This window comes from Mauremys reevesii, linkage group 22 (assembly GCF_016161935.1).
Source record: "Mauremys reevesii isolate NIE-2019 linkage group 22, ASM1616193v1, whole genome shotgun sequence".
In the NCBI taxonomy this organism is placed as follows: domain Eukaryota; kingdom Metazoa; phylum Chordata; order Testudines; family Geoemydidae; genus Mauremys; species Mauremys reevesii.
In genome coordinates this window covers 20,371,420-20,384,424 of record NC_052644.1, presented here as the reverse complement: position 1 = coordinate 20,384,424, position 13,005 = coordinate 20,371,420, and the positions used below count along the sequence as shown (strand labels likewise).

The window sequence follows — 13,005 nt, the reverse complement described above, 5'->3', positions numbered from 1 at the left end:
GCATCCCTCCCTCCCTCCGTCCTTCTATAATTCCTCCTCCATCCAGCTCTCCTCAAACCTTCCATCACCGCCCCTCCCCCATGGGAATCTCTCTTTAGTTCTAGTAAATGGATTCTGCTGCTGGTTATTTTGGGCATCTGAGCCCAGGCCAGGAACCACCTGAGCGGCCCCTGCCTGCCTGCTGCAGGGCGGGGGAGAGGGGGGTCCCTGTGGCGGGGCTTCTGGGGGGGCAGCGTTGGCTGGCAGGGGAGTCCCAGGGAGGCAGCGTTTGCCCACGGGGTGGGGAGTCCCCAGAAGGAAGCAGTGGCTGATGGAGTGGGGGAGTCCCTGGGGGGGGGAGCATTGGCTGATGGAGTGGGGGATTCCCTGGGGGGCAGCATTGGCTGATGGGATGGGGGGATTCCCTGGGGGGCAGCATTGGCTGATGGGATGGGGGGATCCCTGGGGGGGGGAGCATTGGCCGATGGGATGGGGGAACCCTGGGAGCATTGGCCGATGGGATGGGGATCCCTGGGGCAGCATTGGCCGATGGGATGGGGATCCTGGGGGAGCATTGGCCGATGGGATAGGGGATCCCTGGGGAGCATTGGCCGATGGGATAGGGGATCCCTGGGGGCAGCATTGGCCGATGGGATAGGGGATCCTGGGGAGCATTGGCCGATGGGATAGGGGATCCTGGGGGAGCCTTGGCCGTTGGGATGGGGGGATCCCTGGGGGGCAGCATTGGCCGATGGGATAGGGGGATCCCTGGGGGGCAGCATTGGCCGATGGGATGGGGATCCTGGGGCAGCATTGGCCGATGGGATAGGGGATCCCTGGGGGCAGCATTGGCCGATGGGATAGGGGGATATCTGGGGGGCAGCATTGGCCGATGGGATGGGGGGATCCCGGGGGGGGGAGCATTGGCCGATGGGATGGGGGAGTCCTTGAGGGGGGAGCATTGGCCGATGGGATGGGGGGATCCCTGGGGGCAGCATTGGCCGATGGGATGGGGGGATCCCTGGGGGCAGCATTGGCCGATGGGATGGGGGGATCCCTGGGGGGCAGCATTGGCCGATGGGATGGGGGGATCTCTGGGGGGCAGCGTTAGCTGACGTGGTGGGGAGGGTCGGGGGGGCAGTGACACCCACCAATCCCCGTTCACCACCCAGAAATCAGACGGAGCCGATTTCCCTCTCCAAATCCTCTTTATTTCTGTGTCATCAGGCGTCGCTTTGGGGCCATTTGGTGGGGACAGACAGACGCAGGGACAGACAGATGGAGTCAGGATCTGCCCCGTCGAGCTGGGGCTGCTCCTTCCATCCCAGCCCCAACAACCAGCTCCCAACAACTGCCCCCAGCCCCCCAGGAATGGAGCCCCCCAACAACCACCCCTGGGAACTGACTCCCCCCCACTCCCCCAGGAATGGACCTTCCCAAAGCCCAGCCCCAGGAACTGTCCCCAGCCCCCAGGAATGGAGCCCCCAACAACCACCCCTGGGAACTGACTCCCACGCCCCCAGGAATGGACCTTCCCAAAACCCAGCCCCAGGAACTGCCCCCAGCCCCCAGGAATGGAGCCCCAACAACCACCCCTGGGAACTGACTCCCACGCCCCAGGAATGGACCTTCCCAAACCCAGCCCCAGGAACTGCCCCAGCCCCCAGGAATGGAAACCCAGCCCCAGGAACTGCCCCAGCCCCCAGGAATGGAGCCCCAACAACCACCCCTGGGAACTGACTCCCCACGCCCCAGGAATGGACCTTCCCAAAACCCAGCCCCAGGAACTGCCCCAGCCCCCAGGAATTGACCCCCAAAACCCGACCCCAGGAGCTGCCCCAGCCCCCAAGGAATAGCCCCATCCCTCCAGGAATTGACCCCCAATACCCAGCCCCAGGAACAGCCCCAGCCCCCAGGAATGGACCTTCCCAAAGCCCAGCCCCAGGAACTGCCCCCAGCCCCCAGGAATTGACCCCCAACACCCAGCCCCAGGAACTGCCCCAGCCCCCAGGAATTGACTCCCAAAACCCAGCCCCAGAAACAGCCCCAGCCCCCAGGAATTGCCCCCAACATCCAGCCCCAGAAACTGCCTCCCTACCCCAAGAACCGACCCCAACAGCACCCAGGAGCCAACCCCCAACCCCAAGGGAACTGCCCCCAATCCTTCCAACACCAAGAAACTGACTCCCCCCAACTCACCTCCCCCCGAGGAACTGACCCCCAACCCCTCCCCATCCGCCCCCACCCCACCCCGGCCTGGCCCCCGACGAGCCCCCTTCCCCGCAGGCGCCGCCCCCTCACGTCTCCGTGGCCCCGAGGCCGCCCGTGGCCCCGTCCTCCTCCTCCTCCTCCTCCTGCTCGCGCAGGGCCAGCTCGTTAACGTAGCAGAAGGAGGCGCGTGGGGGGCTGGGGCGCTGCTGACCCAGCTCCCGGGCGCTGCAGCGGGGGGTGCCGGGCACCGGGTAGGTGCGGTGGAAGTGGCGGAAGTCGACCCGGTAGCGCCCGCGGCGGCAGCGGGCCAGGACGGGGGCGAAGCGGTGGCCCCAGCGCAGCTCGCCCGGCAGGTAGGAGGTGCGGCACTGCGTGGTCATGGCCGTGGCCTCCACCATGCCTTCCAGGATGGCCACCAGCTCGAAGTCGGCCCGGGCCAGCTGGGCCGGCCCCAGCCCGTAGAAGGGGCTGGCGGCGTCGATCTCGTGCACCACGGTGAGGGGCGAGACCAGGAAGAGGCGGTCGGTGCCGCTGTCGAAGCCCACGTCCACATCCCGCTGGTCCAGGGGCAGGAACTCGCCCTCGGGGGTCACGCGGGGCTGGGGGGGGGGACGACGGGGCGGGGGGGTTAGTGATGGGACGGAAGCTGGGAGACCCACCCCGTCAGCCCCCCTCCTCGGCCACTGGAGCCGTGGCCCTGCCCGCTTCGGCCCCCTGACCCTTCTTCCCTCCCAGAGCCGGGGAGAGAACCCAGGAGTCCTGGCTCCCAGCCCCTCCCGCTGTAACCACTAGAGCCCACTCCCCTTCCAGAGCCGGGGAGAGAACCCAGGAGTCCTGGCTCCCAGCTCCCCCTGCTGTAACCACTAGAGCCCACTCCCCTCCCAGAGCCAGGGACAGAGCCCAGGAGTCCTGATTCCCAGCCCCTCCGGCTATAACCACTAGAGCCCACTCCCCTTCCAGAGCCAGGGACAGAGCCCAGGAGTCCTGGCTCCCAGCCCGCTGCTCTAACCACTAGAGCCCACTCCCCTTCCAGAGCCAGTGGGAGAACCCAGGAGTCCTGGCTCCCAGCCCCTCCTGCTCTAACCACTACACCCCACTGCCCTCCCAGAGCCAGGGAGCGAACCCAGGAGTCCTGGCTCCCAGCCTGCTGCTCTAACCACTAGCCCCCCCCCCCGCCGGGCCCCCACCTGCAGCAGCTGGGCGCGGACGTGGGCCTCCACCAGGTGGCTGCGGCGCAGGTTGGCCACCCGCCACATGAGGCAGAGCTTGCCGTCCCGCAGGGCCACCACGGCGCAGCGGCTGAAGAGCAGCGTCTGGTTGCGCTTCTTGGGCTTGGCCATCTTGGCCATGACGGCCCCCAGCAGGAAGGCGTCCAGCAGGCAGCCGGCCACGCACTGCAGCACCACGGCCAGCACGGCGGCCGGGCACTCCTCGGTCACGCTGCGCGAGCCGTAGCCGATGGAGGTCTGGGTCTCCAGCGAGAGCAGGAAGGCGCCCAGCAGGCCGGTGACCTGGGTGAAGCAGGGCGGGCGCGGGCCGGGCGGGGGGCCCAGGTCGCCGTGCAGGGCGGCCACCAGCCAGAAGGCCAGGCCGAAGAGCAGCCAGGAGAGCACGAAGGCCAGGGAGAAGAGCAGGGCCAGCCAGCGCCAGCGGGCGTCCACGCAGGTGGTGAACAGGTCGCCCAGGTACCGCTGGCTTTTCTCGCCCAGGTTGACGAACTCCACGTTGCAGTGCCCGTCCTTCTTCACGAAGCGGCTGCGGCGGGGGGGCCCCCCGGCCCCCTCCTCCTCCTCCTCCTCGTCCCGCAGCGGCTCGGGCCCCATGGCCCGGGCGGCCCCGGCGCGGAGCCTGGGCGGGCGCCGGGCGCTTAGCGGGAGACGGCGGCCTGGGGCGGCCCCGGGGCCCTGCCCAGCCTGCAGAGGGGGAGACAGAGGGGCACGGTTGAGGAGAGGGGGACGTGGGGCTCGGGGGGGGGGTGGCAGGTGGCCAGGGCAGGGATGCGGCATGGGGCAGGGTGTCCCGCTCACCCGGATCAGCTCCTCGGGTCCATCTACCCCGGTATCCTGGCCACTCCGTGCCCCCTGGATCAGCCCCACGGGCCCATCTACCCAGGTATCTGGCCCCCGCTCCCTGCCCCCTTGAATCTGACCCACGAGCCCATCTACCCCAGTATCCTGGCCGCTCCGTGCCCCCTGGATCAGCCCCACGGGCCCATCTACCCCAGTATCCTGGCCACTCCGTGCCCCCTGGATCAGCCCCTCGGGTCCATCTACCCCTGTATCCTGGCCACTCCGTGCCCCCTGGATCAGCCCCACGGGCCCATCTACCCCTGTATCCTGGCCGCTCCATGCCCCCCCGGATCAGCCCCACGGGCCCATCTACCCAGGTATCCTGCTCCCTTCCCTGCCCCCCTGAATCTGACCCACAGGCCCATCTACCCCGGTATCCCGCCCTTCCCTTGTCTAAGAGGGAATCACCAGACAGAGTCGGGGAGGGAGGTGTGAGATGTGGGGGTTAAACAGCAGTTTGCGGGTGCATAGAATAGTCCCGTGGGGTTCTGGGAGCTGTGGAGGAAAAGAGACCCCCAGAAAAGGGAGGGGTTTTGAGAGACACCCCCCGCCCCAGGACCCCATGTTCAGCTCTGGCTTCCTAGGGAGTCTCTTCCCCGAAAAGGCAAATTAATCCCCCCCATCAAGCAGGGACACAGTTCAGTATCCTGTCCCCATTTGCCACAAGGGGAAACCGAGGGAGGGATTTGCCCACCATCCAGCAAGGGAGCCAGAAATGGAGCCCAAAAGTCCTGGCTCCCAGCACCTGCCCCACAACTGCCCTAACCCCTCAGCCCCACTCCTCTCTCCAAGCCAGAGGTCAGGCCCAGGCTATGACTCTGCAAGGATAATTTGGCTGGGGAGAGGGGCGGATATAATGTCTAGAGCCGCCCCCCCCCCACACTACAGGGACCTGGGTTTGCCCTGAGCCGTCCCCCCTGCAGCCGCCACCAGCCTCCCCGTCCCCCCCAGCAGCTTATGTTGCTTCGTGCAGCCGGGGGGGTGGGGGGAGGCGGGGGGGGGAGGTGTAGGGTTGTAAGTGGCATTTCACGACAAAGCCAATATCTAATCTCTGGTGAGGGATCCAGCCCCCGCCAGCCCCCTCCCCCAGTCAGTCAATCCCCTGCCCTGGGGTCAGCGTCCCCTAGAGGGGAACGGCCTTATGCCCAATTCCCTGCCCCCTGAGCCAGCCAGTCCCCGCCCTGGGGCCAGTACCCCCATAAGAACAGAAGAGCGGCTGCACTGGGTCAGACCAAAGGTCCATCTAGGCCAGCGTCCTGTCTAGCCCAGTGGCCAATGCCAGGGGGAATGAACAGAACAGGGAATCAGCGAGGGATCCATCCCCTGTCGCCCATTCCCAGCTTCTGGCAAACAGAGGTAGGGACACCATCCCTGCCCAGCCTGGCTAATCGCCATCGATGGGCCTGTCCTCCGGGAACTTAGCTAGCTCCCTTTTGAGCCCTGTTACCGTCTTGGCCTTCGCACCATCCTGTGGCAGTGAGTTCCACAGGTTGACCGTGCGTCGCGTGACGAAGAACGTCCTTTTGTTTGTTTTAAACCTGCTGCCTGTTCATTGCATCGGCTGACCCCTAGTTCTTGTGTTACGGGAAGGAGTAAATAACACGTCCTGATTTACTTTCTCTGCATCACTCACGATTTTATAGACCTCCATCATATCCCCCCTTAGTCGCCTCTTTTCCAAGCTGAAAAGTCCCAGTCTTATGAATCGCTCCGCACACGGCAGCCGTTCCAGACCCCTATGCGGTTTTGTTGCCTTTTTCTGACCCTTTTCCAGTTCTTATCTATCCCTTTCTCGATGTTTCCCAGCCGCCTGTTCGCTTCTCTGGCTGCCGCTGCACATCGCGTGGATGTTTCCAGAGATCTCTCCACGGTGACGCCAAGATCTCTCTGGAGCGGGAACAGCTGATTTAAGACCCATCCCTGTATATGTATAGCTGGGACGATGCTTTCCAATGTGCACTGATCAACAGTGAATTTCATCTGCCACTTTCTTGCCCAGTCACCCAGTTTTGAGAGATCCCTTCGCAGTCTGCCTGGGACTTAACCGTCTTGCGTCGTTTTGTGTCATCTGCAAATTTTGCCACCTCCCTGTTTCCCCCTTTTTCCATGGGGTCCCCGTCCCATTCCCCACCCCTCTGAATCCCAGCTGGTTCCCTCCTCAGCCCCCGCATCGAGTTTAATCTGGCTAAGCTTCCTCCACCCGCGTCACAGTCTGTCGCTCCCCCGTCCCCCGGCTCCCAGGCCAGGGCTGAGCACTGGGGGGCAGGATGGATGGAGCAGGGGGCCTGTCTAGGTCCCCTCTCCCCACTGCAGGAGCCACCCCGAGTGACCAGGGCAGGGAACCTCCCCCCGGCCAGCCCAGATCTGATGGGTGAGCTAGAGGGGAGCCCTGAGGCTGGCACAGCTGAGGAGGGGTGGGGGGTGCGCAGAGCCCCTGGTGTGGGGAGGGGGGACCCTGGTGTGGGAGAAGAGGAGCTACCTGCAATTTGGGGGCCTGGGAACGGGGAGCACCAGGCTCACGGGCCCATCTACCTGGTACCCTGCCCCCCGTCCCGGCCCCTTGGGATCAGCCCCATCGGCCCATCTACCCTGGTTCTCCGCCTCCCAGGGACCATCCTGGGATCCCTGCCACTGGGGCTGCTCCCTGTCCCGTCCCCGCCGGGCCCCAGAACCCCCGCAGTGCTGGGGAATTGGTTACGTGAGCGGTGCCCAGATACGCCGGGCAAGTGCCCCACGGCGAATGGGAACCCCCCACGGTGCCTGCCGGTGTGAGCTGGAGGGACCCCTTCCCTGCCCCACACATGGTGGCTGCTGAGACTGAGGGGCTGGGCAAGGAGCAGGGGGCACCGCCAGGCCCCCTCACAGCCCCCCGCCGCCCCTCGCTCATTCAGCCAGTGCCCCCCAGAACCGCCGCGGGGGGCGTCTCCAGGCTCTGTCCTTGAGCTGCCGGCTGAAGGACATTGAACTAAACCAGGCCGGTCCCTGCCGGATCTGGGAGACGCTGCCTGGGGCAGTGGGGTGGGGGTGGGGCTGCCCCCCGGGTCACGCCAAGGGCTGGGGGGCCTCAGGCCACTGCCCCATCTTGAGGCTGGAGGCAGCAGCTTTTTGGGGGCAACCCTAAATCGGGGATTGTACCCGCTGCCCTTGCCCACCCTGCTGGCACCCTATTGGCCTCCTGTTTCCTTGCCCCCCCCAGGGATCCCTCCCATTGCCCCCCAACCCCGAGCCTGCCCAGTGGATCCCTCTTCCCCCCTCCATCCCCAATGGCTCCCAATCCCTGGCCCCTCCTTGTCCATCCACCCCACAACCTCATCCATCCATCTCCACACACTCCCTCATCCATCTGTCTTCACCCACCCCTCATCCATCTGTCTCCACACCCCCCTCATCCATCCATCTCCACACACCCTCAGCCATCTATCTTCACCCCCAGCCATCTATCTCCATCTCCACACACCCCTCATCCATCTGTCTTCACCCACCCCTCAGCCATCTGTCTCCACACACCCTCAGCCATCTATCTTCACCCCCAGCCATCTATCTCCATCTCCATCCACCCCTCAGCCATCGAGCTCCATACTTCTCTATCTAGAGAGCTATATATGCATCATCCATCCATTCATCCCCCACGTCTCCTGTATCCAGCCATCCCCACACACCTCATCCATAGATCCATCCACCCTCCCCACACACCTCTCTAGCTCTCTACCCAGCCTTCCCCCAGACCTGATCCAGCCATCCCCCCACACCTCATCTGTCCATCCATCCCCCACATCGCTGCCTCTATCCATCCATCCCCACACACCTCATCTGTCCATCCATCCCCACACACCTCATCTGTCCATCCAATCCTCACACCCCTCCCTCTATCCCTCCATCCCCCCACACCTCATCTGTCCATCCAATCCTCACACCCCTCCCTCTATCCATCCATTCCCCACACACCCCTCTAGCTCTCCATCCCACCCTCCCCACACACCTCATCCGTAGATCCATCCACCCTCCCCACACACCCCTCAGTCCATCTCTCCTGGGCATTTATACCTGCGTGGTCTCCTTGCCATCCCCAGTGGGGACGGCTCTGATACCACCCCCGCCCCGGGGGAGCGACAGATGTGGCAGGGGTACAGGGGGGCAGGACGCCCGAGGGAGTGGAACCAGCCCCCGCATCCCTGCCCCGGGTCCCAGCCAGGATCCTCTTACCTGTCCGAGATCAGACGTCTCTTCATCTCTCCGCTGGCACTGATCCCTTGCCTTCCTTTTCACTCTACCTCCTTCCCCCCTTTCCCCTTCCCTCACTTTTCTCTCCTGCCTTCCAGAGACTTTCTCGCTCCCGTCTCCGTGTGGTGGGCGGATGGTCTGGCTGGGGCTCACTCTCTATTGCTGTGTGTGTCACCCTCACTCGCCCCCCCCAACACACACACACACGTGGGAGTCGCAGACACTTGGCCCCTGGCCCAGCCCTGGGCTGAGCTCTCTAAGCTGGGGGTGGAAGGGTGTGTGTGTGTGGGGGGGGGGGGACGCTGCCAGGTCCCACCCCCAGCTTGAGCAGGATTGGCCGCGCCGGCCGCCAGTCTGCAGCTGGAATCTGATTCTAGGGTCACTGGAACAAGTGAATGTGTCAGAGGGAAGAAAAAGAAAGAAAGAAAGAAAGAAATTCCTCCTTCCCTTCCTATCTTTATCACTTCTTTCTCTCCATCCCTAGCTCTTTTTTGTTCTTTTTCTCTCCTCAGTTTCTCTTCTTTCTTTCTATAGTTTTTTTCTAATACTAGTTCTTTCTTTCTTTCTTTCTTTCTTTCTTTCTTTCTTTCTTTCTTTCTTTCTCTCTCCTCCCCCATTTTCTCGCTCGCTCTGTGCCGGCTCCTGCTCTGGCTGCCCGGCTGAGAGCAAAAGGCGAATCGATGGATGGAAAATGCTCTCAGGGGATGGGCTGCGTCCTGCGGCTGCTAATCATCCCAGGCCCCGCTCACCCCTTGGATCGATGAACGGCAGCCCACAGCCTTGCTGCTACCAGAGCCCCACGCCTCTCCCGGCGCCGAGAGGCCTCTGGGGTGGGGCGCGGGGGCTGGGTATACGGGACCCCTCGCCTGGCACTGGGACGCAGCCTCTCTGGGGTGGGGCGCGGGGGCTGGGTATATGGGGACCCCTTGTCTGATGCTGGGATGCGGCCCCTCTGGGGTGGGGGCAGGAGCTGGGTATATGGGGACCCCTCACCAGATGCTGGGATGCGGCCCCTCTGCGGTGCGGTGGTGGGGGATACTGGGGCCAATAGACGCTTCCCTCTGTCTCTCTGCCCCTCACACTTTGACTCCCGCCGGAGCCAGGCCTGCAGCTCCGCAGGGCGCCTGGGGCGGCCCAACCCTGCTCCCGCTCGTGTGCTGCTCCTCGCACCTGGGGCCTCCTGGGACCCAGACCCAGGCAGGCCAAGGCCCCTGGTCTCTGCCTTGGGCTGCGCCCGGAGCCCTGCTGTCTGCAGGCTGCTGGCTCCCTCCTGTGGGCAGCTGGGGGATTGGCAGCCACCCGGGTGGGCAGCTTCCCCCTTCCCCTCCCTGCGCCCCCTTTCCTAAGGGGAGGGGGGGTTAATTCCCCCCCTTGCAGAGTGGGGGCTCATGGGAGTTGTAGTTTTTGTCTGAAAGGGGGGGGGCTGAATTGGAGCCCAGCCCATGCAACCCCCCCACACCGGTACACCCCACAAACCCATACAGCCCCCCCCACCCCCAGGAGTGGAGCTGGACAGGCTGCTAGGAGATGGCTGGGGGACCCTACAATAACAAACCAGCGTGTGTATCCCCCTGCCTCCAAGAGACCCTACAATAACAAAACCGTCTGTGCAATCCCTTGCTCCCAAGAGAATCTGCAATAACAAAGCAGCCTGTGGGAGACCCTACAATAACAAACCATTGTTTACGGAACCCAAAAGCTTGAGACAACCCGCCCCCGCCTGCAATAAGAAACCATTCTGTATGCAAACCTAGGCTCCTGAAAGACCCTACAATAACACACCAGTCTGGGAGCAAGTCCAGTGTCTCTGAGAGACCCTACAATAACACACCAGTCTGGGAGCAACTCCTGTGCGTCTGAGAGACCCTACAGTAAAACACCAGTCTGGAAGCAACTCCTGTGCTTCTGAGAGACCCTACAATAACACACCAGTCTGGGAGCAAGTCCAGTGTCTCTGAGAGACCCTACAATAACAGACCAGAGTGCACAACCAAGAGCCCATGGGAACTCCTGCCAAAATAATGTTTCAATGCAATCCAGCGACTCGGTTTGGTTTCAAGCATCCAACCAGTTTATTATGAGCATTGCAATGGCACCGTATTATGCAGCCGTACAGTCGCGTGCAGACGAGACTAATACTTGCGAAGCGCTGGCCGAGAAAGCGTGCCCTACATCGCTGGGCAGCGGGGGGTGGGGGGAGGTGCCCCGGTTAATCAGTATTTACCCTTCCCCCAACAGGAGGAAAGGGGCGGCACTCCAGGACCGGTGCCGTGGCAGGTGGCTGGCCTGCGGAACTCGCCGCCACATGAGATGGCAGAGGCCCAAGAGCTGAGCAGGATTCCCGCGAGGAGCAGACGTTTATTACTGGTGTCGTTTATTCCCCGTGTTGCCATAGCGCCCGGGAGACCCCAGCTATGCAGCGGCCCCCCCTTGTGCCGGGCGCTAGGCAGCCACCGCGCTATTTATACGGGCCCCGAACACACCCCAAGTTCTACCCATCGGCGCTGCCAGGCAGCTGTCAGTGATGGGAGAGGGATCGAACTCCCCCCACAGGGCAGGTTACTAGGTGTGGGTGGCCTCCCCGGAAGGAGCTGCCCCTTGGCACTGTCAGAGACGCGATACCGGACTCGATGGCCCCCCGGGCCAGCTAGACTTACTGGAGTTCCAGCACCGGGGTAGGGTTTATAACCGGGTTTTGGGGGAACGGACGGACCCTGTTCTGCTGGGTGCTGCACACACCGCAGCCAGAACTGGGAACCCCGTCACACCGGGTGCTGCATGAGATCAGCACCCCCCATCGTGCCCGGCGTGCACAGACCCCTCGACCACGAGCAAGCCCCCATCATGCAGAGACCCCAGTGAGAGACGGGCCCTGCTTGAGGAGCTCACAGACGATTCTCCCCATTGTACAGGGAGGGAAACTGAGGCACGGCAGGATTAAGCGACTTTCCTAAGGGCACACGGGAAATCTGTGTCCCAGCCAGAAAGGGCAGAACAGACCCCACCTCGCCCAGGGACGGCTCGATGCCATCCCCAAAATACCAGGGTATCAGGGTCACGCCCGGATCCAAGATCACGGGGCAACCCTATCATTAGTCATAATTATTATTAATTATATATTAATTCATTAACCTAGGGATCCATAGCCAGGGCCTGAGGCTCCCCAGGGCTGGGGGCTGAGACGCAGCTGCCTCTGGGGACTGGGTCTACAGGGACCCCTTTCCCAGCACTGAGATGCGTCCACCTCTGCGGTGGGGCATCAAGGCTGTTTATACCCACTTTCACCCTGACCTTCCAGTGGGACTAGAATCCGCAACTCCCCCTCTGCTGCCAAAGAACCTCCAGGAGAATCGCCGCCTGCTCCTGGCAGTGCAGGGCTAATGACACACAACAGGCAGTGCCGAGGGTGTCCAGCAGGGGGCATCCACGCCCCTCCAGCTGGTCCCCACTCATGGCACTCCAGTGCATCACAGGGCAAGGACGCCAGGTCCAGCACAGTGTGTGGGGTCGCCCCCTAGTGGTGAGTGAGGGTAGGGCAGCTCCCACACTGACAGCATCAGATGCAGCTGCTGGTGCTTCTGGCTCACAAGTTTGGGGGACGGGTGGTCAGCTCCTGCTGCTGGTACATCTGGGATGTGTTCATGGGGCGGGGGGAACAAGCCGCCCCCTTTTGGTCCCCCCAGAAGACCAGGGTTTTAAACGCTTTTAATATATGCATTAAAATGGATATAAAATAATATTAAAATTCCTTCTAAAGGGCTGCAGGGACTCAGGATGGGCCAGAGAGTCACACAGCAGGTTGCGTGGCAGAGTTCCAGAGGGGACCCAGGAGTCCTGGCTCCTATCCCTGCCCTGCTCTAACCATTAGACCCCACTCCCCTCCCAGAGCCGGGGAGAGAACCCAGGAGTCCTGGCTCCCAGCCCCATGTACTACCCACAGGTCCCCTCTGCTCCTCTATTAATGGAACTTACTTGTGTCTGATCCTCCCTTCAAATCTCCAGCTCTTTGCCTCGACCCCATCCAGTAGCAGGGAGTTCCGCAGGTTAATTCCATGTTGCCGTGAAATGCTAATTAGCGGCTCTGGACCCAGCCACCCACCTGCTCAGGCAGTTACAGCTGAGCAGGGAAAAGGCCACCCGGACGCCTGGGTTCTGTGCCAGGGCAGGGGGTTCGTAGACCCCCATCTGCAGCCTCCACGCTGCACAGGGAGAGAGGGGGGGAGGTGAATAAGACTGAGCCCCAAAGCATTGAGGGGCTGCTGCCCATGCGCCGCCTGCAGTACCCTCCGCGCCCACAGGAGGGCACCGTGTGGCAGGGACAAGGGTGCGCGGGTGTCATGCCAGGGGGGCCGATGCTCCACGTCCCGGCACCTTCACTGGGCCAGGGCCCAGAGCTGGGGGAAGGGAGAGAGGAAAGGGTGGGTTCAGAACATGCCTGAGACATGCCAACATGCTTAGAACACGCCTAAAACATGCAAACATCTCCTCCCTCCTCCCCCCAACCGTTCCAGACAGGCCCTTGACC

At 63.0% G+C, this 13,005-nt stretch overlaps 1 protein-coding gene across 1 annotated transcript; it reads right to left on the bottom strand.

Moving 5' to 3' along the window:
* Window positions 1–2,262: 2,262 nt before the first annotated feature.
* Window positions 2,263–4,013, bottom strand: KCNJ14 (potassium inwardly rectifying channel subfamily J member 14). Its single transcript, XM_039510072.1, has 2 exons — window positions 3,378–4,013; window positions 2,263–2,789 (listed from the first exon to the last, which is right to left on the bottom strand). Exons 1-2 carry the CDS (start codon window positions 4,011–4,013, stop codon window positions 2,277–2,279), a joined length of 1,149 nt encoding a protein of 382 aa, XP_039366006.1. The 3' UTR covers window positions 2,263–2,276.
* Between the last annotated feature and the right edge of the window lie 8,992 nt (window positions 4,014–13,005).

What these genes read in the sequence shown, in the direction of transcription:
- KCNJ14 (XM_039510072.1), bottom strand. Translation starts at nt 4,013, where the DNA reads ATGGGGCCCGAGCCGCTGCGGGACGAGGAGGAGGAGGAGGAGGGGGCC. An exon ending in TCCGCGCCCAGCTGCTGCAG is followed by an intron (nt 2,790 to 3,377) that starts GTGGGGGCCCGG and finishes CCCCCCCCCCAG; the next exon opens with CCCCGCGTGACCCCCGAGGG.